This window comes from Canis lupus, chromosome 9, assembly GCF_011100685.1.
Source record: "Canis lupus familiaris isolate Mischka breed German Shepherd chromosome 9, alternate assembly UU_Cfam_GSD_1.0, whole genome shotgun sequence".
Lineage (NCBI taxonomy): Eukaryota > Metazoa > Chordata > Mammalia > Carnivora > Canidae > Canis > Canis lupus.
Window position 1 is genome coordinate 5,258,099 of NC_049230.1, and position 26,449 is coordinate 5,284,547.

General features: G+C 50.0%; 1 protein-coding gene, 1 non-coding gene and 1 pseudogene across 7 annotated transcripts in view; 2 read left to right on the forward strand and 1 right to left on the reverse strand.

Moving 5' to 3' along the window:
- QRICH2 (glutamine rich 2) overlaps nucleotides 1-26,449 on the forward strand; it is a 34,086-nt gene that overhangs the window by 3,871 nt on the left and 3,766 nt on the right. For 4 of the 6 annotated variants that reach the window (XR_005364192.1, XM_038546519.1, XM_038546520.1 and 1 more), the window contains exons 5-15: nucleotides 13,406-18,695; nucleotides 19,302-19,387; nucleotides 19,898-19,995; nucleotides 20,680-20,794; nucleotides 22,695-22,949; nucleotides 23,937-24,059; nucleotides 24,142-24,216; nucleotides 24,660-24,824; nucleotides 24,917-25,038; nucleotides 25,583-25,648; nucleotides 25,920-26,021. Coding sequence is in view for 5 of the 6 variants with exons in the window: in XM_038546519.1 (XP_038402447.1) it covers nucleotides 13,406-18,695; nucleotides 19,302-19,387; nucleotides 19,898-19,995; nucleotides 20,680-20,794; nucleotides 22,695-22,949; nucleotides 23,937-24,059; nucleotides 24,142-24,216; nucleotides 24,660-24,824; nucleotides 24,917-25,038; nucleotides 25,583-25,648; nucleotides 25,920-26,021 (6,497 nt within the window). In the remaining variant the exon portion in view is untranslated. The remainder of the gene's footprint in view (nucleotides 1-13,405; nucleotides 18,696-19,301; nucleotides 19,388-19,897; nucleotides 19,996-20,679; nucleotides 20,795-22,694; nucleotides 22,950-23,936; nucleotides 24,060-24,141; nucleotides 24,217-24,659; nucleotides 24,825-24,916; nucleotides 25,039-25,582; nucleotides 25,649-25,919; nucleotides 26,022-26,449) is intronic. The other 2 variants (XM_038546523.1, XM_038546522.1) reach the window with 2 other exon arrangements.
- MIR8886 (microRNA mir-8886) lies at nucleotides 366-510 on the forward strand. The gene has a single exon (NR_128848.1). It is a non-coding gene; the product is annotated as a microRNA mir-8886 (primary transcript).
- On the reverse strand, nucleotides 10,061-10,809 carry LOC102154825 (annotated as a pseudogene).

A 26,449-nucleotide genomic window follows, 5' to 3' on the forward strand; every position in this document is an offset into this window, starting at 1 on the left:
TCCCGGGTCTCCAGGATCGCACCCTGGGCCAAAGGCAGGCGCCAAACCGCTGCGCCACCCAGGGATCCCGAGACCAATTTTTCTTGCACTGTTGGTGGGACCCTTTCATATAAATATGAAATTAGGATTTCAGAACTCAGCTTTTTTTAAGGCCAACTATGTGTTTTGGCAGAGGAGTGGTAGCTCTAAGGTGATCAGGAGGCGTACCATCTACCTGCATCATAAGTAGAAGGTCAGGATGGAAGCCAGTACTTACTAGTACGGGGGTGATCAGCCGCAGAGGAGCAAATCCCCCATCAGGAACGCCAGACATGAGGAGGGTGTCGTGTTTCCATCTGGAGGAGGAAGGCTCCAAGCACACACGTCACAGCTACGGTTCCAGGAGCTTGAGGTGGAAGATGCCCATCCCAGGACATGAGTGTAGGACACAGACCAGTGCTGTCCAAGCACGTATTCTGATGGGCCACAGGGCGTTCTCCACAACTCTGTTCATATACATAAAGATGGCCATGCTGCTGCTGCTCCTGCTCCTCCTGCCTCCCCTCCTTGTATTACTTCTAATGGTAAGAATGAGAGACCTACCTTAGCAAGGAAGAGCCAACCCTAGCTCAAAACTTGCTTAGCGGAAGAAAAAGCTTCCTCACGTCCCTGTCATCAAGGTGATGCATCTTTGTCCTGCTAGAGCCATGGTGATGGGCGTAACAATGGAAGAATCTTTCAGTCCCCATCTATAGCAGATCCGCAGATCTTGAGCACGGATGTTCTCTGGCAGAAATCACATGTCCGAGGTAAAGGACCTTTTCTCTTCGAAGCTTTGTAGCCTCTATTTATAAAGGAGAAAAACAAAATTAAAACTTATCTTCAGGACCTGTTCAGTTGTGATCACCTGTTCAGTTGTGATCACTGTTAAGGTGTCTTGGGCTTTGGGACCCAGAGAACAGTGGAGCAAGTTAGGAAGGGGCTTCACAAGATTCACCCTGCACCTTCCAAGACGGTCAACATCATAGGACTTTCCTACCAAAGCGTGCTCTGCGCCATCCCTCCTTATTTCAGCAAGCCTAAGATGGTATCCTTTAACACGCACCATCAATTCACAAACTCATTGGACAAAGAATATGCTGCCAATTAATTACAAAATACCATCAACTCAAAGACACAACCTGATTTCAGATACTACAGCGTGGGGCGGGGGGGGGGGGCGGCGAGTGGGATTCTTGTAAACATAGAGCGCCTGGCGTCTCTGCCTCCAGAATCCCTGGCTTGTTGGTGTGGGGTGTGAGGGACCGAGCAAGAGAGGGGTGTGTTCCGGGCTTTCCCAGCTGGAGGGGGGCTGTGTAGTTACAGTATGTTGTTTAGAAATCCAGATGAGCCTGATCGATGCATGGTTCCTGGTAGGAGGTCCACACGGGCACTTATCTTCAGTTCATGTGATCCTCAGAGATGACATGGGTGTCCTCTAACATTGGTAGCAAAAATAGCCAAATTTTCTAAAGCTCTGTTCCACCCTCTTCCCCACCCCCACCCCCCGGTGGCTGTTATGTCCATTTTTCTAGGATTGCAAACATTTGTTCTGTAAAACCCTAACTTGGCTTTAGTCACCACGATAAAGCTGGATAACGACGGTTTACACGGAGAAGGGGACTTGGCCAACGGGATGTCGTTGAGGATCTTGAGATGGAGGCTCATTCTGGATCATCTGGGGGTGTGGTCCAAAAGGTGCTGATGAGACAGAGGCAGAAGATTCAACCACAGTAGAGGGGAAGGTGAGGTAGCCACAGAAGCAGAGACTGGAGGGGGTAGACACCAGCCAAGGAAGGCCGGCAAGTCTGAGTAGCTGGAGGAGACGTGGAAGCAAGTTGTGCCAAGAGCCTGCGCGGCCACCAGCCCCAGGAAACTGGCTGTGGAACTCTGACCTTTCGATCTGTATGATGACACATTTGTGTTGCTGGAAGCCACTATATTGTAGGGTAATTTGTAAGGGCAGCCATCTGGAACATAGTAAGATGGTCCCCTTAGTCCTCTCGGAGCAGTTCATGAATGATTGGCCAGTCTGGTAGGCTTAGCTGAGCTTCCCTGCCATCATCTGTTGTTCTCATTTCTGAGCGTTGGCCAATAGCCTGGACACACAGTCCACAGCAGCTGCCTCTGGAGTGGTTTTCCGACACTGGTATATGGGGTGCCTTTTAAGACTTGCTTTTGCTTTCAAAATCTTTGCAGGTTTCTTTCTTTCTTTCTCTAGTGGTTGTTGTTTGCAGCGATTGATTTTAAGGCCAGTAGGCCTTTCTACGTAATAGGCAGGACCCTAAGAAGATGGTTCTCTTCTGTGCACACATTATATAATCCCCTCAGGTGTGGGCAGAACCTGTGGATGTGATGGGGTAGGGTGTCTCTCCCATAATTTGGTTGCTAATAAATTGACTTTGAGTTGATCAAAGGAGGGATTGCGTGGCCCTGACCTAATCAGGCAATCCCTCCTCAAGAAAGTGGAACCAGGGGCGCCTGGGTGGCTCAGTCAGTTAAACATCTGCCTTTAGCTCAGGTCATGACCCTGGGTCCTGGGATCGAGCCCCAACATTGGGTTCCTTGCTCTCCCTCTGCCTGCCATTCCTCCTGCTTGTGTTCTCTCTCTCTCTCTGTCAAGTAAATAAATTAAATCTTTGGGGAAAAAAAAAAGAAAGTGAAACCAGAGTATGGTCCCTATGGAGAGGGCCACATGGCTGGAGTTAAGAGTGGTCTCTAGGAGCTAAGAGCTACAGGCGCAAGGAGGTGAATTCTGGCAACAACCCTAGCCTCAGACAAGGCTTCAGCTTGGCCTGGATTGCAGGCTTAGGCCCTAATAGAGAACCCAGATAAAACATGACCAGACTCACGACCCATGGGAACTGAGTGATAATAAACTCGAGTTGTTTTCGATGTCTACATTTGTGCTGATTTGTTATACAGCAGTAGAAAATGAATCTAGGACACTGAACTAGTGTTTTTGTTCGGTGGTTTTGGGCAGCATCGAGTAAGTCCCAGAGCTGGGCTATTAAGTCTTACCAGTGAGGCAGCTTCTGACCTCAGAGGGAAGTATTGGGCCCCCAAACTGGGAAGGCTCTGATGGGGTGAGGTCCCAAGATGTTGTACATCTTTCATGCTTCCTGGGATCTTGGAGGTTCTTTGTGAGTAGTAGGAAATTGCTTTGCAGAGATTTCAGGGTCTTCAGTATCCAGGGAGTTCACACTGGGGTGGTGCTAGCCTCACCCTGGCCAGGGTCCCCTACCAAAAGCTATGTGTTTGCAGCTTTACAGAGGTCATGGAGGTTATGGAGGTCAACAGATTTGGTACAAGTTGCAGGTGATATTTAAGATTGGAATGATGGTGGGAGCGGTTGGCTCAGTTGATAGAGTATACAACTCTTAGATCTTGGGGTTGGGAGTTTGAGTTCCACGTTAAGGGTAGATTACTTTTAAAAAATCAAAGAAAGGGGCTGCCTGGGTGGCTCAGTTGGTTGAGTGTCTGCATTCAGCTCAGGTCATGATCTCAGAGTCCTGGGATTGAGCCCCGCATCCAGCTCCCTGCTCAGCAGGGAGTCTGCTTCTCCCTCTCCCACTCCCTCTGTGTGCTCTCTTTCTCTCTCTCTCTCAAATAAACAAATTTTTTTAAAAAAAATTTTTAATCAAGGAAAAAAGGATTGTAATCATTGGAACTTGGATCCTGACCAAAAAATGATTGTGATGGGGATCAAAACATGGCCTCTGGTCAGGATTAGATATTGCCTAAAAGAGGGTAGTGGAGTCACTGCCAGCTGTGGCTTATGGAGAGACATTTTCCCACACACATTTGAAAATTGACATTTATTTATTTATTTATTTATTCATGAGAGAGAGAGAAAGAGGGAGAGGCAGAGACACAGGCAGAGGGAGAAGCAGGCTCCATGGAGGGAGCCCCATGTGGGACTCCCGGGTCTCCAGGATCATGCCCTGGGCTAAAGGTGGCACTAAACCACTGAGCCACCTGGGATGCCCTGAAAATTGACTTTTAGAAAAAGTAGACTTTGTTTTTTAGAGTTTTAGTTCACAGGAAAACTGAGTAGAAGGTATAGGGGTGCCTACGTGGCTCAGCCAGTAGAGCAGTGACTTGATCATGGGGTTGTGAGTTCAAGTCCCACACTGGGCATGGAGCTTGCTTAAATAAATAAAAAATAAATTTAAAGGGACACTTGGGTGCTCAGTCAGTTAAGCATCTGCCTTTGGCTCAGGTCATGATCTGAGGGTCCTGGGATCGAGCCCCATGTTGGGCTCCCTGCTCAGCCAGGAGTCTGCTGCTCCATCTCCCTCTGCCCTTTCCCCGCTTGTGCACTGTCTCTCTGTCTCAAATAAATAAAACCTTTAAAAAAAATAAACTTAATGAAATTAAGTAGAAAGTATAGAGATTTCTTATATACCTTCTGCCCATATACACACCATAGCTTTCCCCACTAACAACATCCCCCACCAGAGCAGTACATTTATTACAACTGGTGAACCTACATGGACACATAATATCACTCAAAGTCTGTAGTTTTAAGGTCCACTCTTGGCATTGTACAATTTGTGCATTTGGACAAATGTGTAATAATGGTATGGGTGCACTACTTAGTATCCTACACCATAGTTTTGCTGCCCTGAAAATCCTCCAGGCTCTGCCTATTTCCTTCCTCCCTCCATGCTGGCAGCCACTGATCCTTTTACTGTCTCCATGGTTTTGCCTTTTCCAGAATGTCATATAGTTGGAATCATATGGTATGATGGCTTCTTCCCCCCTTAGTAATGGGAATTTTAAGTTTTCTCCATGTCTCCTCATGATTCAATATATAGCTCATCTCTTTTTAGCACTGTATAACATTCCGTTGTCTGGGATGGACCACAGTGTGGACATAAGTTTTCAACTCCTTTGGATAAATACCAAGGACTGTGATTTGCTGGTATACAGAAAGAGTATGTTTAGTTTTGTAAGAAACCTCCAACTATCTTCCACAGTGGCTGTACCATTTTGTGTTCCCACCAACAATGAATGACAGTTTCTTTCTTTCTTTTTTTTTTTATTGTTTATTTATTTATTTATGAGAGACACAGAGAGAGAGGCAGAGACATAGGCAGAGGGAGAAGCAGGCTCCCTGTGGGGAACCCGATGAGGGACTCCATCCCAGGACATCAGCTCATGAACTGAGCCAAAGGCAGACACTCAACTACTGAACCACTCAGACGCCCCTGAACGACAGTTTCTGTTGCTCCATGTCTTTGCCAGCATTTGGAGTTGGCATTGTTCCAGATTTTGGCCATGCGAATAGGTGTGCGGTGGGATTATGTTTTAGTTTGCATTTCCTCAATGACATTCCTGATGTTGGTAAATTGTGTCTTTTCTCTCTTATTCATCATCAGTCTGTCTAGAGGTTTATCAATTATATTGATTTACTCGAATAACTTGTTTTTCATTTTACCGATTTTGTTTTCTGTCCATTGCTTTCTGCTCTGATCTTCATCATTTCCTTTCTTCTACTTTGCTTTGGGCTTAATTTGCTCTTCTTTTGCTGGTTTCTTGAAGTGCAAACTGAGACTCTTTTTTTCTATTTCAGTATTGGCACTTAGTGCTATAAATATGTCCTTAAGTGTTGCTCTAGCAGCATCCCTCAAATTCTGGTATATAGTTCAAAATACTTTCTGTATCCATTTTGATTTCTTCTTTAATCCATGATCTATTTAGCAGTCTGTTATTTTGTTTCTAAATATTTGGGGGATGTTCCAGGGATCTTTCTGTCACTGGTTTCTAATTTAATTCCATTGTGATCAGAGAATATAATTTGTACCATTTGAATCCTTTTAAGTTGATAGATGTATATTTTACAGCCCAGAATAAGGTCTATGTTGTGAAGTGTTTTGTGTGCCCTTGAGAACAATTTGTCTCCTGCTGTTGCTGAGGGAAATAGCCTGTAAATGTCAATTGGGTCCAGTAGGTTATAGTGTCATTCAAGTTACTGTATCTGTTTAGGGTTAAACTGTGTCCTTCCCCACCCCTCCTAAAAGGTGGTGAAGTCCTAACTTCCAGGATCTGTAAATGTGGCCTTATTTGGAACTGGGTCTTTACAGATGATCAAGTTAAGACGAGGTCAATAAGGTGGGCCCTAATCCAATATAAGTGAATCTCTATACAAAGGGGAAATTTGGACAGAAAGACAGACACATACAGATTGGAGATGACTGTCCATAGATGGTCAGGAGAAGAAACCATAGACGAATGCCTGAGGCCACCAGCGGCCAGAAGAGCGCATAGAACAGATTCTCCGTCACAGCTTCAGAGGGAACCGACACTGCTAACACCTGATCCTGAACCTCTGGCCTCCAGAGCTGTGAGACAATACATTTCTGTTGCATAAGTCACCTAGTCTGTTTGTTATAGCAGCTCCAGAAAACAAAAACAATGACCTTGCTGATTTCCAGCCTACTTGTCAATTATGGAGAGCAAGGTATTGAAATCTCTGACTATAACTGTGGATTTGTCCATATCTCCTTGTTGGTGTATCCGGTTTTGCTTCACATATTTTGAAGCCCTGTCATTAGGTGCAGAAACGTTTAGGATTGTTATGCCTTCTTGATGAATTGATCTCCTTATGTTAAGAAATGACATTTTTTGGGGCACCTGGGTGACTTGGTGGTTGAGTGTCTGCCTTTGGCCCAGGGCGTGATCCTGGAGACTCCAGATCGAGTCCCACATCGGGCTCCCTGCAGGGAGCCTGCTTCTCCCTCTGCCTGTGTCTCTGCCTCTGTCTGTCTCTCATGAATAAATAAATAAAATCTAAAAAAAAAAAAAAAAAAAAAAAGAAATGATCTTTTTATCCCTAGTAATATTCTTAGTTCTGAAATCTACCTTGTCTGATATTAATATAGTGATTTCAGCTCTTAGTTTTTTCTTTTACTATGAATATGGTTTATCTTCTCCAATTCTTTTTTGTTTTACCTATGTATGTCTCTCTGTATAAAGTTTTTTTTCTTGTAAGTGGCATGTAGTTGATCTTGTTTTTTTAACCAATCTGACAACCTTTGATTTTTTTTTAAAAAAGATTTTCAAAAATATTGGAAACAATAAAACTATATGGTTGTGATCTCATTAAATTTTTGAAATTATTTTTGCTCAACAAATTAGAATTGTTCATTTTTAGCTCATTAATCAAATGTTGGGAACATCCAGAAATGTTGTATTAGAGATTTCAATAATTATTTGGAACAAAAAAAAAAGATTTTATTTATTTGAGAGAGAGAATGTATGAGCACAAGCAATGAGGAGAGGTATACAGGAAGAGGGAAAGGGAGAAGTGGACTCCCCACTGGAGCCCAACTCAGGGCTCTATCCCAGGATCCTGAGTTCATAACCTGAGCCAAAGTCAGATGCTCAACTGACTGAGCCACCCAGGTGCCCCTGACAATCTCTGCTTTTTAATCAGGCTGTTTTGATCATTTACATTTAATGTGATTATTGATATAATTAGGGTTGAGTCTGTCATCCTACTATTAGTGTTCTATTTGTTCCATCTGCTTTTTCTTCCTTTTCCCTCTTTGTCTACTTCTTTTGTATTATTTGAGTGTTTTTGCTTTTTAACATCCTTATTGGCTTATTAGCTATACATCTGTGTTATTTGAGTGGTTGCTTTAAGGTTTCTAGATTTATACATCTTTAGCTTATCACAATCCACCTTCAAGTTATATTAGGATTTTACAGTAAAATACTTCTAGAGGCCTTTAATTCTGGAGTCAACAAACTTTTTGTGAAGGAGCCAAGGAAATATTTTAGGTTTTGTGGGTCATACAGTCTTTGTCACAATTGCTCAACTCTATTGTTATTGTGAAAGCAACCATAAACAATACATAAGTGAATGAGTGTGTCTGTGTCCCAATAAAACGTCATTTACAAAAACAGATGATGGGCTGGTTTTGGCCCATGGACCATCGCTTGCCAATTCCTGTTCTTTTTTTTTTTTTTTTTAAGATTTTTAAAATATTTATTCATGAGAGACACACAGAGAGAGGCAGAGACAGGTAGAGGGAGAAGCAGGTTCCCTGCGAGAAGCCCAATGCAGGACTCGATCCGAGGACTCCAGGAGCATGACCTGAGCCAAAGGCAGATGCTCAACCACTGAGCCACCCAGGTGCCTTTGCCAATTCCTATTCTATGCTGTTGTTGTCATGCGTTTTACTTTTACATTTGTTATAAACCCTACAATACAGTCTTATTATTTTGTTCAGTCGTTTATCTTTCAAAGGGATTTGAGTCAAGAAAAAACATCATTTCCAGTGCTTGTTACCCCTCTGGTATCATTTTCTGTTTGCCTGAAGGATTTCACTTAACATTTCTTATAGAGTGAGTCTTGCTGTTCATGAATTTCAGCTTGTATTTAGTTGTTTGAAAACATCTTTATTTTTCCTGTGTTTTGTATTTCATTTTGTTTTCTAGTGGCCCAACATATGGTTTGTTGTGGAAAATGTTCTGCGTGCATGCAGGAAGAGTGTTTATTCAGATCTTCTTGGGTGGAGTGTTCTACAGATGTTTGCTGGTACAGTTGGTCCATAGATCAAGTCTTTTATTTTCTAGTTGATCTTCTGCCTATCTGTATTCTATCCCTATCAAAAGTGAGATATTAAAGTCTGCAACTATTATTGTTGACTTGTCTGTTTCTTCCTTTAATTCTGTCAGGTTTTCTTCATGTTTGTTAGGGCACTATGGTTGGGTTCATATATTTTTTTAAACTATTACATCTTTTAAATAAATTGACTCTTTTATCAGTGTAAAATGTCTTTCTTTGTCTCTATTAACAATGTTGTCTGATATTAACACAGCTACTCAAACTCTTCTCCTCCTCCTCCTCCTCCCCCCCTCTACTCCTCCTCCTCCTCCTCCTCCTTCTTTATCTCTACATTGGAGGTAGGGGTTGAACTCACAATCCTGAAATTGAGAGTCCCATGCTCCATCAACTGAGCCAGCCAGGCAGTGCCCCCAGCTCTCTTTTGATTATTTGCATTTATTTTTTTTCTATCCTTTTACTTTTTACCTGTTTCTTTCTTTGACTCTAACATAGATCTCTTATAGACAGCATTTAGTTGGATCATGTATGGGTTTTGTTTTTTGGTTTTGCTTTTCATTTCATGTTTATTATCTGTGCTTCTCTATAGAACATTTTGTAATGATTAGTAACGTCGATACCAACAGTTTTTTAAAAAATTTTTTAAATTTTTATTTATTTATGATAGTCACAGAGAGAGAGAGAGAGAGAGAGAGAGGCAGAGACACAGGCAGAGGGAGAAGCAGGCTCCATGCACCGGGAGCCCGATGTGGGATTCGATCCCAGGTCTCCAGGATCGCGCCTTGGGCCAAAGGCAGGCGCCAAACCGCTGCGCCACCCAGGGATCCCACCAACAGTTTTTTTGTTTTTTTTTTTAATTTTTTATTTTTATTTTATTTTATTTTTTATGATAGTCACAGAGAGAGAGAGAGAGAGAGGCAGAGACACAGGCAGAGGGAGAAGCAGGCTCCATGCACCGGGAGCCCGACGTGGGATTCGATCCCGGGTCTCCAGGATCGCGCCCTGGGCCAAAGGCAGGCGTAAACCGCTGCGGCACCCAGGGATCCAAAGTTTTTTTAAACACCAAGTGCTAATGTTTTATGGTAAATATTAATGTTCCTAAAACAAAATATCACACATAATACAATATTGGGAGATGATTATGCCATCAGCATAATTCACCTAAATTATGAAAGGAACAAAACTTAAAATCATGCACATTGTTTCACCATTTCATAAAACTTCTTAACTTCTACAAACTTTACCAGTACTAAGAAGGCCCTAAAAACATAAACTACAAAATTCATTTTGGAAAAGTTAGAGGAGTTATTTTTTAATATTTTGACTTTAAGTTTTGTTTTGAGGCTTTTTTAATTTTTTAAAAATCTGTTAAAAAATATGGTGAGGAGTGTATTGAGAGAAGTGGAAAAAAGGACCTTACAGGTCCTTTTTTGTGTTTGAAGTTACTTCAGTAATGCAGAGGAAAACTTCAAGGGCAAGAATATATTACAAATAAGAGTTTTTGAGCAAGACAAATGGACAAGCAGTTCTTGCATCAATTGTATCCACAGGGAAGAGGTCTTAAAGAATGCTTATCTACAGAATCTTCTGTAAGACAGTGTTGGCTACCTCCAATGATTCATCTTTTGCTAAAATAATATCATAAGAGTCCATGTACTTTTTTTGTAAAAGCTCCTTTACACTATCATTTGGTATCCAGTTTCCAGAATGTGTTCAACATGGGCTAGTCCATCTGCCATTCTCAAGCCTCCTTAGGAGTCTCCCAGCAGAATTGTGTTGTTACCGTCTTATAGTTGATGGAGATGTTCTCTGTTGCTCATAGCCCTACCATATCTGTTAAATTCATGAATTAGTCCTCCTTTAAGTCCTTTGAACACTCCTTTTTCATCAAAATCCACGAAGTTGGTCATGACTCTGACGTTTGGATGATCAACTCTAGCTTGAGGGATACTTCTTCTAGTACATCATGGATACCAGCTGAAAATGTGAACCTGGGGAGACTGTGTTGTTGGAGCTTACTGACAACATTCTCGTATCCTTCCCTGAACATACATCAGATTCTGCCACAGTTTCTTTCAGTTTAGCTTCTGGTAGAGCTTGTTCAACAAGCAAACCTTGTGATTTAGGGTACCTTTCAACCATACAAGGGTACTTCTCAGGCAGCCTGGGTGGCTCAGTGGTTTAGCGCCGCCTTCAGCCCAGGGCCTGATCCTGGAGTCCCGGGATTGAGTCCCACATGGGGCTCCCTGCATTGAGCCTGCTTCTCCCTCTGCCTGTGTCTCTGCCCCTCTCTTTCTCTGTCTCTCATGAATAATTTTTTTTTTAATAAAAAGGGTAATTCTCTTCTATTGTAGGAAAAGGATCAATTTTAATAGCATAGTCTTTTTCCTTTACTTGCAGTAACTCTGACCTCGATCTGTAACCAGCTTATAATTGTCAATATTATGACATGTTGGGCATCTTTTCCCTTTGTAGGAAAATCTACTTAGTGTCGTGTTGAAGTCTATGACTATCTTAAAGGTGGCAGGTCCTTCTTGGATAAGACTGCAGATAATTTCTTCTCTTACAGAGTTTTGATGTAAACTGAACTTTTTTTGAAATTCTGACCTCATTTTCACACGTACATCAAATTCTTGATTAGTCACTTCTTGGTTATTCAACTGTCCTTAAAGGCACTCCAAGTTCTTCTGTTCTTAAATTTGTCCTGGAACAACAGCATAGTCAGTAAGCAACATCCAGAGATGCAGGGCTTGGATACAGGCATCTCAATGATCTTGGGCTTCTGCCTCATGTTTCTCTTCAAGGTGAATATGTGCTGGGCCAGCCCCACTCCTGCCACCGGGACACACATGCTGGTGCTTGCTACCGTGTCCTCCCTGACCATGGCTGCCAGTCCATGGAGAGGGTCTCATGTGCCTCCAGGCCTCAAAAGAAAGGGTTGCACACAGTGAGTGTGGGCCCCCTGGATCATGTTTCTAAATCCATTCTGCAAATCCCCATCTTCTGATTGGAGTGTTTAATTACTGATAAAGTAGGTTTATATCTTCCATTTGTTATTTTCTATATGTCTTCTGTCTTATCTGTTCCTCCATTCCTCAATTTCGTCTCTTTTGTGTTAAGTAAGTGTATTCTAGTGTACCATTTTAATTCACTTGTTGTTTCTTTTATGGTATATTTTGTTTGGTTATTTTTTTAGTGGGTCCATAGCAATGTTCAGTGTAGAGCTGATTATTCTCCACTTTTGAGGCAACACCTTTCTGAGTACTCTCCCCTGAATTGAGTTTTTTCCAAACTGGCTGATAGAAACAGGCACTGTTCCCAGCCCCATGAGAGTCTGGGCACTGTTCCCTCCAGCCTTGCAGATGGCTCTTTTCCCAACCTTGGGGAGTTTCCTCACATATACTGCTGATCATTTCTGTGCTGACTACCCAAAGAGGACCCTCTACAGATCTCCTGAGTCCTCTCTATGTATATCTCCATGGTTTTTCTTTTTTTATGATATATTTATCTATTTGAGAGAGAGAAAGAGAACATGAGTCAGGGAAGGGGCAGAGGGAGAGGGAGAGAGAATCCTCAAGCTGACTCCTCCTCTCCCCTGAGCGTGGATCCTGACATGGGGCTCAATCCCAGGACCCTGAGATCATGGCCTGAGCCAAAATCAAGAGTCAGATGCTCAGCCAACTGAGCCACCAGGCACCCCTGTGCAACTCCTTTCTTTCTGATACTCTGTCCTATGATCTACCTCTAGTTGCTTCAGTCTCCCTGCATGCTCGTGTTTGTCCCCTCAACTCAGACCCTTTTCAGGGGCACTGCAGCCTGGAAACTCTATTGAGACAGTAAGCTGAGACAACCACAGGGCTCACCTAGTTTGTCTCTCCATCTTTCAGGGGTTGTGAGCTTTCATTAGCTGATATCCAGTGTTTAGAAAACCACCATTTCATAGCTTTTGTTGCTTTTGGTTCTTGGGTTTTGGTTACAAACAGGAGGGTAAATCTCATCCCTGTTCTTCCATTTGGGCTGGAAATGGAAATGGTCCATAATCTTTTTTTTAACAGGTCCTTGGTATTCTATATGGGCATGCCCCCTATATATATCAGTCCCCTATTGATAACCTATTTTCATAAACAGAATTGCAGACTCTGTACATATATCCTGGCAGTCCTTTGTAAAAATCCATAGGGAAAATCTTATCTATAGAATTTCTGGATCCAAGAGTTTGTGCATTTACATTTTGGATATACGGTTTACTTGCCCTGCAGTGATACTTTTACCATCAGCAGTGGGCCAATGATAGGGCAGACTTTATATTTTAAACTTAATAAATTACTCATGTCCTTTATGTGTAGACCCAGGAATAGTTGGAGTAGATCACTTGTATAGTGTTTCCAGTGCCTTTTACGGGGAGAAATAACATTTTATTTTATTTTATTTTATTTTATTTTATTTTATTTATTCATGACAGAGAGAGAGAGGCAGAGACACAGGCAGAGGGAGAAGCAGGCTCCACGCAGGGAGCCTGACGTGGCATCTATCCTGGGTCTCCAGGATCATACCCCAGGCTGAAGGTGGCGCCAAACCGCTGGGCCATATTATTATGCCATTTGCAAATGTGCAGATTCTCAAAGCCTTAGAGATCTATCCTTCAAGAATGTCAAAGCCTTTGTGCCCAGCTTAGTTTTGGGGACCAGAGGGTGTTTCTCTCCAAAATCCCTAAGTCATCCTAGTCAGATGTCCCAGATTTTCTTCCCTTCATGCCTTATGCTAAGTCCTTTCTACTTGTAGTTACTGACTTCATTCTTCCTCTTCAACCAGGGCTCAGAGACAACAACAGGCCTTCCTAAACGCAAAGCACACGCTTCCATAACATCAAATGATGGAATTCAAAGTGGAGTCTCCATCAAGCACTCAAGTGCTGACCCGGCTTTGGATACTGCCAGTGGCTATGGCTCAGATCGGACCTCATCAGCAGGAATCAGTGGTACAGTTTACCCCTCTGAGGGGGTTACCAGGGAACGAAGCAGAGGTGCCTCTGCTACTGCATTCCCTGGTAGAGAACATCCAAGGGCCCGTGATGAAGCTGGCCTGGCAAAGCCCCATCACCCGTCTATGTCCCAATTCAGAAAAGAGTCAGATCGTCGTAGGATGAGAGAGCCTCAGCTGCACAGCTTAGCACACCTAAGAAAAGATGAACGAGAGGCACACCCTGGTCCAGTTCAACAGGACTTAGCTTCTGTGGCCAGAGACTGGCATCATCCTGTATACCCAGATCAGCATGGGGAGGTGTCTGTAAGCCAGGGTCACATCTATTCAAGGCCAGATCAGCATGGATTAGGACCACTTGGCATGGATCAGCTTCCATTGCTCCAACCTAGCACTTACCCACATGGTGTGGTACCCCACAGCATGGGTCAGCTTGGTGTGATGCCACCTGGAATGGATGAGCAGGGCTTGGTACTACCTGGCATGGATCAGCAGCGTGGTATGGTGCCACCATTGGCACCTGGCACAGATCAGCAAAGATTGGAACTACCTAGTACAGGTCAGCCTGGTATGGTTCCACTTAGCACATATCAGCATGGTGCAATACCTCCTGGCGCAGACCAACAGTCTGGTGTGGATCAGCATGGATTGGTACCCTTTAGCATAGATCAGCATGGATTTTTAGTATCTGCCACGGATCAACAAGGAATGGATCAACGTGGATTGGTTCCATATCTTACAGATCAACGTGGTTTGGTACCACCTGGTTTGATGCAAGTTGCTGCAGATCAGCAAGGTTTTGTACAGTCTGGTTTGGAAACATCTGGGTTCATTCAACCTGGTACAGAGCAGCATGATGTAATCCAGCCTGGGGCAGATCCACGTGGTTTGGTAGCAACTGGTACAGATCAGACTACTTTGGCCCGACCTGGTACAGGTCAGCGTGGTTTGGTTCAGCCTGGTGCAGATCAGCTTGGTTTGGTGCAGCCTGGTGCAGATCAACGTGATTTGGTGCAGCCTGAAGCAAGTCAGCCTGGTTTGGTGCCACCTGTTGCAGGTCGGCCTAGTACAAGTCAGCCTGGTTTGGTGCCACCTGTTGCAGGTCGGCCTAGTACAAGTCAGCCTGGTTTGGTGCCGCCTGTTGCAGGTCGGCCTAGTACAAGTCAGCCTGGTTTGGTGCCGCCTGTTGCAGGTCGGCCTAGTGTAAGTCAGCCTGGTTTGGTGCCGCCTGTTGCAGGTCGGCCTAGTGTAAGTCAGCCTGGTTTGGTGCCGCCTGTTGCAGGTCGGCCTAGTGTAAGTCAGCCTGGTTTGGTGCCGCCTGTTGCAGGTCGGCCTAGTGTAAGTCAGCCTGGTTTGGTGCCGCCTGTTGCAGGTCGGCCTAGTGTAAGTCAGCCTGGTTTGGTGCCGCCTGTTGCAGGTCGGCCTAGTGTAAGTCAGCCTGGTTTGGTGCCTCCTGTTGCAGGTCGGCCTAGTGTAAGTCAGCCTGGTTTGGTGCCTCCTATTGCAGGTCGGCCTAGTGTAAGTCAGCCTGGTTTGGTGCAGCCTATTGTAGGTCAAAGTGGTTTGGTCCAGCCTGGTGCTTATCTACCTGATTGGGTACAACCTGGTCCATATCCCAGTGGCTGGGGACAGCCTGTTGCATATCCATTTGGCTTAGTACAGCCTGATGTATATCCATTTGGTTTGGTCCAGCCTAGTGCAGTTCAGCCTAGTTTGATGCCATCTGGAATGGGTCAGCAAGATTTAGCCCAACTTAGGATGGGTCAGAATGTTTTGGGGCAGCTGGAAATGGATCAACATGGTTTGGTCCAACCTGAAATGGATCAGCGTGGTTTGGTTCAACCTGGTGCAGGTCAGCCCAGTTTGGTGCAGCCTGTTGCAAGTCAGCGTGGTTTGGTCCAACCTGGAATAGATCAGTATGATTCAGTCCAACTTGGAATGGATCAGCGTGGTTTGGTGCAGCCTGGTGCAGGTCAGCCTAGTTTGGTCCAGCCTGGTGCAGGTCAGCGTGGTTTGATCCAGCCTGGAATGGACCAGTACAGTTTAGTCCAACCTGGTATAGGTCAGCCTAGTTTGATCCAACCTGGTGGCCAGCCTGGTTTGGTCCAACATGCAATGGATCAGTATGGTTTAGTGCAACCTGGTATAGCTCAGCATGGTTTGGATCAGCATGGTTTGACGCAACCTGGTGCAGGTCAGCGTGGTTTGGTCCAAGTTGGTGCAGGTCAGCATGGTTTGGTGCAACCTGGAATGGATCAGCGTAGTTTGGTGCAACCTGGTACAGGTCAGCCTGGTTTGGTCCAACCTGGAATGGATCAGCGTGGTTTGGTGCAACCTGGAACAGATCAGCATGGTTTGGTGCAACCTGGAATGGATCAGCGTGGTTTGGTACAACCTGAAATGGATCAGCGTAGTTTGGTGCAACCTGGTGCAGGTCGGCCTGGTTTGGTGCAACCTGGAATGGACCAGCGTGGTTTGGTGCAACCTAGAATGGATCAGCATAGTTTGGTGCAACCTGGTACAGGTCAGCGTGGTTTGGTCCAACCTGCAATGGACCAGCGTGGTTTGGTGCAACCTGGTGCAGGTCAGCCTGGTTTGGTCCAGCGTGGAATGGATCAGCATGGTTTGGTGCAACCTGATGCAGGTCAGCCTGGTTTGGTCCAACCTGCAATGGATCAGCATGGTTTGGTCCAACCTGGAATGGATCAGCGTGGTTTGGTGCAACCTGATGCAGGTCAGCCTGGTTTGGTCCAACCTGGAATGGATCAGCATGGTTTGGTGCAACCTGATGCCAGTCAGCCTGGTTTGGTCCAACCTGCAATGGATCAGCGTGGTTTGGTGCAGCCTGGTGCAGGTCAGCCTGGAATGGATCAGCGTGGCTTGGTGCAGCCTGGTACAGCTCAGCCTGGTTTGGTCCAACATGGTGCAGGTCAGCCTGGTTTGGTGCAACGTGGTGCAGGTCAGCCTGGTTTGGTCCAACCTGCAATGGATCAGCGTGGCTTGGTGCAGCCTGGTGCAGGTTGGCCTGGTTTGGTCCAACCTGGAATGGATCAGCATGGCTTTGTGCAACCTGGTATAGGTCAGCCTGGTTTGGTGCAGCCTGGAACAGATCAGCGTGGCTTGGTGCAGCCTGGTACAGCTCAGCCTGGTTTGGTCCAATATGGTGCAGGTCAGCCTGGTTTGGTGCAACGTGGTGCAGGTCAGCCTGGTTTGGTCCAACCTGAAATGGATCAGCGTGTTTTGGTGCAACCTGATGCCAGTCAGCCTGGTTTGGTCCAACCTGTAATGGATCAGCGTGGTTTGGTGCAACCTGGTGCAGGTCAGCCTGGTTTGGTGCAGCCTGGAACAGACCAGCGTGGTTTGGTGCAGCCTGGTGCAGGTCAGCCTGGAATGGATCAGCATGGCTTGGTGCAGCCTGGTACAGCTCAGCCTGGTTTGGTCCAACGTGGTGTAGCTCAGCCTGGTTTGGTGCAACGTGGTGCAGGTCAGCCTGGTTTGGTTCAACCTGCAATGGATCAGCGTGGCTTGGTGCAGCCTGGTGCAGGTCGGCCTGGTTTGGTCCAACCTGGAATGGATCAGCGTGGTTTGGTGCAACCTGATGCCAGTCAGCCTGGTTTGGTCCAGCCTGGAATGGATCAGAGTGGTTTGGTGCAGCCTGGTGCAGGTCAGCCTGCTTTGGTCCAACCTGGTGCAGGTCAGCCTGCTTTGGTCAGACCTGGTATGGATCAGCGTGGTTTGGTCCAACCTGGAGCAGTCCAGCCTGCTTTAGTCAGACCTGGAATGGATCAGCGTGGTTTGGTGCAACTTCGTCCAGGTCAGCCTGGTTTGATCCAACCCGAAATGGATCAGCATGGTTTGGTCCAACGTGGTGTAGCTCGGCCTGGTTTGGTGCAACCTGGTGCAGGTCAGCCTGGTTTGGTCCAACCTAGAATGGATCAGCGTGGGTTGGTACAACCTGGCGCAGGTCAGCCTGGTTTGGTTCAGTCTGGTGTAGGTCAGCCTGGTTTGGTGCAGCTTGGTGCAGGTGGTTTGGTGCAACGTGGAGTGGATCAGCATGGTTTAGTACAGGCTGGCACAGATCCACGTGGCTTTTTTCAACCTGGCACATATCCTCCTGGCTTGGTTCAACCCAGTGCATATCCACCCAGTTTGGTACAGCCCGGTGCATACCTGCCTGGTTTAGTACAGCCTGGTGCCTATCCACGTGGTTTGGTTCCACCTGGTGCCTATCCTCGTGGTTTGGCCCAACCTGGTACATATCCACATGGTTTTATGCAGCCTAGTGTTGATCAGCGTAGTTTGGTTCAGCCTGGAATTGATCAGCGTGGCTTGAGGCGATCTGGTACAGAACAACAAGACTTGATACTACCAGGCACAGAGCTTCATGGCTCTCCAACAGTCCACCCAGAGTTTCCAAGATTTGTATCACCACATCCATATCAGCATGGTGTAATACCTCCTGGCAGATATCAATATGGTCAGGTGTCACCTCTCCTAGCCGAGCAAGGTTTAGTATCAGCAGGTATTGGCCAGGGTTTATCAGAAACTTACCAGCAAGGTTTGATGCATCCTGGCGCAGACCAGCATGGCCCAACACCATTAAGCACTCGTGCGGGATCTGTACACCTAGATCAACAGCATTTGACATCACTTGGCCCAGATCAGCATGGCCAGGTACAACCAGGTACAGAGCAGCATGACCATGCATACTCCATCCCAGAATCCCGTGACCTAATGTATCCTCCTGGCCTTCGTGACTCAGGCGTCCCAGGGGTAGATCAGCACGTCCAGGTCAGTTTGGATCCAAAACAAATATATACCGTGGACCAACCAGGGATTTCTGTCCAGACTAGTCCAGGCCAGGAAGCCACCTCTGCCAGGAGTACGGACTATCTGAACAACCTCTACCGAGTCTCATCAGAAAAGAGTGATTTCCAGAGCGAAAGACACGATTCACTGGATAAACTGGCTCCTAGCTTCCCCATGGCGGTGGAGACATTTCGTCTGATGGGAGAGATCATTGGCCTCTACGTGGAGCTCAAGGAGAACATGAAAGAGCTAAATGAGGAACAGGCTGGCCAGACGGATTTGGAGAAGATACAGTACCTGCTGGCGCTCATGGGTGGGTTCCACTCGTGCACAGGAGGGACCACTGTCTGGGTATTAATCATCCTCATCTGGTGGCCGAGCTTCTTCCTGAGTCACTGCAAATAGCATGTCCCTTCTTAGCCATTCTGGGCTCCACTATAGCCTCTGGGGTTCAAAAGATGGAGCAAAACCAGGTGGAGCGAAGTTACCTCAGGAGAGGAGGGAGGCAGTTCTGGGGCCCTGTCTGACCGCAGCTGAGCCCAGTTGAGGACAGTGGGCTGGGGGCAGCAGCAGCACTGGGGCTGGGTGGGGAGGGAGGGAGCGGAGAGGCCAAAGAACTCGACTTCACCATTGTCCACGGGCCCAGAGAATAATTAAGATCTGAGAGATGGGTGGAAAGTGGGTGGATGGGTCAGCAATCTCAAAGCCCTTTTGGATAGTAAGCATTCAGTGGATTTTTTTTTTTATAGAGTAAGGACACTCCTCTTTCCTTTCTTCCTGTTCCCTCTCTTGGTCACCAGGAAGAGCAGGAGCGGGTCCTGCCGCTCACTGGGGTAGCTTCACTGTGGGGGCCAGGAGTCGGGATTGGGGACCCGCTGGAGATCTGACCCTTTTGATTAATAGCCTCCATTTTTCATAGTCAAAAAGAGCATACCCCCTGACCTGCAGGAACAGCTGAAGACTCTCAAGTCCTTAACCAAAGAAGTTCGACAGGAAAAAGCAAAAGTAAGTAAGGGAGGGTCCACCCACTTTGCCTCCAATGCCAGTAATCCTACTCTCCATTTGTATCTCGATGGCTCCCATGGTCCTCGCACCCATATTCATGCATCTCCTTGGGTCTTTACCAACCTGTGAGGTAGGAAATGCTCCTCAGGTATCATCATGTTCCTTTCCAGGATCTAAAGCCTGATGCTCAAAGCTGTCAAGATCTAGCCAACAAGGAGGCCAGTGCCCCTTTCATTCCATGTGGCCATTTCCAACAGAGCCCACTGGTGCTGCAGCAGCCTTGGAGCTGAGTGTGTGGGACTCTCTGGGGCCAGGGGTCATGGCAAGGGGCCTCTGGATCTTCAGTTGTTTTCCCGATGCCAGCTGGCCGCACCCACGGGCTGGATGGATGTCCAGAAGGGACATACGGACAAAGGGTTGGATTAGGACTAGGATTTGAGAAGGGGGCACATATGCAGAAGGCGAAGAACTCAAGCCTACCTGACCTTCCTCTTCCTTTGGGGTTTATAGCTGGACAGGATGCAGAGGATCCTGGAGGGCGATGGGGAGCAAGAAATAGGAAAAGAGATGAAGGATGGCCAGCTGAGCTTGCAGCTGGGAATCCTCAGGTAAAATGCCCCTGCCAAGGGCAGCTCATGTCCAGGTGTCGCATACTTCTAGCCAAGGAGGTGACAGCAGGCCGTCGGTTCACTCACAGCCTGAACTGCTCCCGTCTCTGATATGTCTTTCAGGGTGTCCATATGTAGTTTAAGTTGCTGGTAGAAGTTTTTGTTTGTTTGTTTTGAAGATTTTATTTATTCATGAGAGACACACAGACAGAGGCAGAGACATAGGCAGAGGGAGAAGCCAGCTCCCTGCAGGGAGCCTGATGCAGGACTCGATCCCGGGACCCCAGGATCACACCCTGAGCCAAAGGCAGATGCTTAACCACTGAGCCACCCAGGTGCCCCACTGGTAGAAGTTTTTCTAGGTTCTTAAAACAGCTCAGCACCAGGGCTTGGAAGGAAAGAAGCTCCTAGTCTCTATCCCTGGTTGGAGGCTGGAGGAGACCACCTGCCAGAGCCCCTCAGAGCCCTCTCCTTGTGGGGCTCACCCTGTAGAAACCTCTCAGTCTAGCACGTGGGCACTCACTTCCTGAACAATCAGCACCTGGGACTCCCCGGACAGGGCCTGCCGTGGGGTGGGGCAAGGATCTGATGCGGGAGGCATGTCATCCTTTGTACATGCTGGGGCAGGTGGGCCTGGGCCCTGGAGAGGGGTGGGGGCCAGGCTCTCTTCTGCACACCCCTCAGAGTCACCGTGGCTGACATTGAGAAGGAACTGGCTGAGCTGAGGGAGAGCCAAGAGCGGGGCAAGGTCAGCATGGAACATTCGGTGTCCGAAGCCTCCCTCTACCTGCAGGACCAGGTGAGGATTCTCTCTTCAGCCGTGGGAACCAGGGCTCTTCTCCGGGTCCGCCCTGGAGGATGGGGCTCCTAGACTCTTAAGTGACATACAATTTGCAAATATTTTCTCCCATTCTGTGGGTTGTCTTTCCAGTCTCTTGATAGTGTCTGCCTTTAAGATTGATTGATTGATAAGAGAGAGCACAGGCAGAGGGAGGAGCAGAGGGAGAGGGAGAAGCAGACTCCCTGCTGAGCAGGGAGCCCGATGTGGGGCTCAGTCCCAGGACCCTGAAATCCGAAATTAAGAGTCAGACACTTTACCAACTGAGCCCCCCAGGCGCCCCCGATAGTGTCTGCCTTTAAACCCTGAGTGATGCGGACCTGGGTCACCCCCATAATGTTCCCCTTGAAGAGTGTCTGGACCAGGAACAGCCCTCTGAGTGCTTGCAGAAGGATCAGATAGAAAAAGCCACTGGGCCAAGGGGACTCAGGTCAGGAGCCCCTCAGTGACAGAAGCCCCATTCTGGGCCACTCCCATGTTTGCCAGCACGCTGGCGTGTACCATTCCCCGACCCCAAAGCCAACAGTCCAGTGTGGGGCTTGAGGGGCAGCAGATTATGTGTCCAAGAGTCACCTGTCATTCCAAAAACAGTGTCTAAGCTTAGCAACCTCCAGGGCGGCCCCGGGGGCCACACTCAGGGGGAAGCCACTCCCTACTGGGCAGGCCTGGGCTCCTGCCACAGCCTCTTGGAGGCAGCATCGGCCTCCACACTCCCAATCCTCCGGCCTCCTCTGCCTCCTACGTCTGAGCACACTGCTGCATTCCCGTGCCGCTCCTCTTGCTGGGACGCTCTTGCCTGGGGCTCCTACGTATTCTTCCCAACTCCACTGCAACGCCCATAGTCTGTGGAGGCAACTTCCTCTCTTCTAGAGAGAACTAATCTATCCTTTTCATCCCAGGGCCCTCTGACATGCTCCTAGGGGCTCTTCTGGGAGCAAGCTGGAGTCTCACTGAGCTCAAGCCAAAGGGAGCTTGGTTGAAAGTGCATAGGTAGGGGAATGCAGGCTGGAAAAGGGGAACTTCCAGGCCAAGGGCACAGTCTGGCCGGGGCCGCCCCTTGTCTGTCTTTCCGTGTCTGGTTCCACGCACACCTGTCCGTCTGTGTCCCTGTCCTTACCCACCTCTCTCCAGCACCTCCTTGTCTCCCTTCCGCCGCGCTCCTTGCCAGCTTTCCTTTCCTCTCACGCGTGGCCCACAGTGGCTGCCCAGGCCCTGCCGCGTCACACACTTCCAAGAGAGGGGCTTCGGTTGGCCCAGCCCCTCTCTGAGCCACGCGAGAGGTCACACGGCTGTGGGACTGGCTGCCCCTAAACCGGGTGCCGACCCTGGGATCAGTCATTTGTGGTGACCCCCTCAGGATTGTGGGAAACAGAAGAGGGCAGGAGAGCCAACGGAAGGCATCCATTATCACCCAGAGCGTGAGAGCGTGAGAGTAACGGAAGTAGCACCCATCCCACTGACTTCCTGTTACTCACCTGCTGGGTGAGGACAGCGCATGTGTGAGCCCACCCCGCCCGTCCCCAGGGCCTGGAGCTGTGTCTGAGTGTCGTCAGGCTCCTCTGTCTGTGAGCTGTCCAGCCGACGTCACCACTCTAGGGTTTAGCTAGAGACGTATCCTCATGCTGAATAAATGAGCTAGCTGGAGAAAGGTCTGGAAACCTCCATCCTGCAAGGGTTTTATTCAGCATCAAGGCTCTACTCCCTGAAAACTGTTCACTAACGGCCAGGCACTGGGCACCTCCTCCATGCCCCACGTTCTGTGAGGTGCTAAGGGATGCAGCAACTCCCCGAATTACAGTGTGGACAGAACGTGGCCATGTCTCACTCACTGCCCTGCCCCTGCCTTCTTGCCCACACCCAGCTGGACAAGCTCAGGACGATCATCGAGAGCATGCTGGCCTCGTCTTCCACGCTGCTGTCCATGAGCATGGCTCCTTCCAAGACCTTGGCGACCTTGGTACCTGGCCAGATTGACCCTGAGGCCACCTGCCCAGCCTGCAGCCTGGACCTGAGCCATCAGGTCAGCACGCTGGTGCAGCGCTACGAGCAGCTCCAGGACATGGTCAACAATCTGGCTGCCTCCCGGCCCTCCAAGAAAGCCAAGCTCCAGAGCCAGGTGATTCCCGCTGGCCTCCCTCCTGGTGTGGCCACATGTGCCCCTCAGTGGGGAGCCACAGCCCAGAGGCCCACAGAGCAGAGAGTGGCTCATAGAGCTTTCCATGGTAGAAAAGTCCCTGGTCCTTTCCCTGGGTCACAGCAGGGGCAGCAATAGAGCTAGCTCTGGGGACAGGAGACTATGGGGAAGAGCTGGCTCCATGCAGGTGGGATGTCATGGCTGGCTGAGTGGTGGAGCAGTGCATCCATGGGCCTCGGGGGGGACCGGCAGAGCTTTAGGGTTCATTGACTCCCCTTCGCGCCAGCCTTCCAACCCCCTTCTTGATTCCCCACCAAAGGGCAGGCTTGCTGGGGGAGGTGGGGGCAGGGAGAGTCACAAGTCCCTGAGTCCGGCCTCTTGGACTCGAGTTGAGATCCAGCCCAGGGCAGGTGGGGAGGCGATAGCCCACATCCCAGCTCTCAGTAGCCACAGGGTCCCTCACCATTCTGGAGCCTCGATGGCCTCTTCTGGTCACCCCCACTGGCGGGCCAGGTCCTCAGAGCTACACCATGGGGAGGTGGACACTGAAGTTCACATCCCGTTGGGTGGACACATAGAGCAGAGAGCCTCCTCACTGTCAGGGGGAATTGTGGTGAGCCAGAATGGGGGCCAAAGTTGGCTTACCTGCTGGGTGATTTTTTTTTAAGGTTTTATTTATTTATTTGAGCAAGGGAAAAAGAGAGAAAGAGAGAGAGAGAGAGGACGTGAGCAGGGGCAGAGGGAGAGGGAGAAGCAGGTTCTTGCTCCACTGAGCAAGGAGCCCAATGTGGGGCTCGATCCCAGAATCCTGGGGTCATGACCTGAGCCAAAGGCAGACGCTTCACCTACTGAACCCCCAGGGGCCTCTAGGTGATGTTTTAAGGACTGATTTATCAGGACAGCAGTGCGGCCCAGTCCCAGTCCCAGCAGTGCGGTCCAGGGAGCCTGCCTTTGTGCCCTCTGCCACAGGACGAAGAGCTGCTGGGCCACGTCCAGAGTGCCATCCTGCAGGTGCAGGGCGACTGCGAGAAGCTCAACATCACCACCAGCAACCTCATCGAAGACCATCGGCAGAAGCAGAAAGACATTGACGTGAGGGGCCCACACAGGCAGCAGCTGCGGGGCCGGGCCTTTACTCCCCTGCTCCTCATCCTCTGCTCCCCCTGCCTCCCAGGTGCTGTACCACAGTCTAGAGAAGCTAGAGAAAGAAAAGGCCAATAGGGAGCACCTGGAAATGGAGATTGATGTGGTAAAGGGCCAGGCCCAGAAGAGCCACCCTGTGTCCCACGGGGTCTCTCTGGTCATTCTTTGGAAGGCCAGGAGTGGAGGGGAGCCCATGGGGGAGCTCAGTGTCTGGGGTTGACATATCAGAGCAATGGGGTCCCTCCACGGCTCCCTCCCATCTGGGGCCCCCCTCCATCTGGGGGTCCCTCCACGGCTCCCTCCCATCTGGGGGGCCCCCTCCACGGCTCCCTGCCATCTGGGGAGCCCCCTCCACGGCTCCTTCCCATCTGGGGGCCCCTCCATCTGGGGGTCCTCCACGGTTCCTTCCCATCTGGGGTCCCTCCACGGCTCCCTCCCATCTGGGGGGCCCCCTCCACGGCTCCCTCCCATCTGGGGCCCCCCTCCATCTGGGGGTCCCTCCACGGCTCCCTCCCATCTGGGGGGCCCCCCTCCTCTCTTTCCGGGCAGAAAGCTGATAAGAGCGCCCTGGCGGCCAAAGTGAGCCGCGTCCAGTTCGATGCCACCACGGAGCAGCTGAACCACATGATGCAGGAGCTGGTGGCCAAGATGAGCGGGCAGGAGCAGGACTGGCAGAAAATGCTGGACAAGCTGCTGGCGGAGATGGACAGCAAGGTGGGGGCGGCCGGCGGCGCTTCCCCGGGTGCCCCCGCGCGCCCCCCACCCCCGCCCGGGCTCACGGTCGCGGCCCCGCCCCCGCCCCGCAGCTGGACCGCCTGGAGCTGGACCCGGTGAAGCGGTCGCTGGAGGATCGCTGGCAGGCCCTGCGGCGGCAGCTCAAAGAGCGCTCCCCGCTCTACCAGGCAGACGAGGCGGCGGCCATGCGCAGGTGGGGCTCGGCCTCCGGCGGGGCCTGGGGGACCCTGGCGCCCGGTGGGCCCCGGGGCGATGGCTGAGCCCCCTGGACCGTCCCCCAGCTGGAGTGACAGACCCCGGGAGCTCGGCAAGCTCCTGCAGCGCAGGCCGGTCCCTCCCAGGGCGCGGAGGGCCGTGCTCCCGGGGTCGCTGTGCTCCTGGGGGGCCGCGGCGCCGCGGGCGGGCACCCCGGGATTTCCACTACTGGCCGCCAGGGGGCCCCCGAGGCTCACGCAGGGCAGCCGTCGGGGGCCCTCTGCAACCCCGCTGGCTTGGGGTCAGGACGCGGTAGGGAGGTGCTGGGTGGGTGCCCCGAAGCCGGGGCGCAGGAGCCAGGGTGCTCCCAGGGCCCAGGGCCCAGGTCTGCCCCCGCTAGCGTGGGGCCCGCCACCCTGGTGAGCTGAGCTCCCAGCCGCCCGGCCCCCCGAGGGCCAGGGCCTTCCGTGCTCTCCACCTCTCCCGCCTCTGGGCAGACCCCCTGGGCAGGGCGCTCACCCTGTCCGTCCCACTCCTCACAGGCAGCTCTTGGCACATTTCCACTGCCTCTCCTGTGACCGTCCCCTGGAGACGCCTGTGACCGGACAGTGAGTGCCCACACCTGGCCAGCCCCAGCTGGTGGCCACAAGGCGGAGGGGGGGCGCACAGCAGGGCTGTATCTCCCCCATTCCCTACCTGCCTCCAGCAGTGTCCTTCCTTGTCGCCTCTCCCACGGGCTGCCTGCTGGCCCTCCATCCGTCCTTCCCTCCGCCACCGCCTGGACGGGAAGCCGCCTCCGGCACGCGGACTGTGGAGTGCTGGATTTGGGAATGCTGTGTCTCACTCTCCAACCCTCCTCTTCTCTCTGTCCCCGCCCAGAATTATCCCTGTGATGCCCGTGGGCCCGGGCCTGCCTGGGCACCGTTCCATCCGCCCCTACACCATCTTTGAACTGGAGCAGGTCCGGCAGCAGAGCCGCAGGTACGGGGCAGCAGGGTCCTGTGCAGGGCTTTGCAGGGGAGGGACAGTGTGGAGGGCTCCTCCTCCTGGCTGGGCAGTGGGGGGCGGGGAGTGATTTCTGGGCTAGCCCCCCACGCCCAGTGTTTCCCAGGAGGAGGTAGCACGAAGACTTAGTAGTCACCTGCCTTTGAGTCCCTGCTGGGGGTCCTGGTGGGACATTGCCGAGGGTGCTGGCTGTCTGGGGGAGCTCCTGTTTACCTCCTCACAGCCCCTAGATGCTTCAGCAGTCTCAGCAACCCCAGCATGGGAGGAAGGGGTGGTCTGACATCAGCCAGCTGGAGAGTGGGGTCAGTGACTGTGCGGGGAGAAGGTCCTCCCCGTCGGGCTCCTGCCCCCCTCCCCTCTGCACTTCCATCTCTCAAGGATGGGGGTTCAGCAGTAAGGATGGT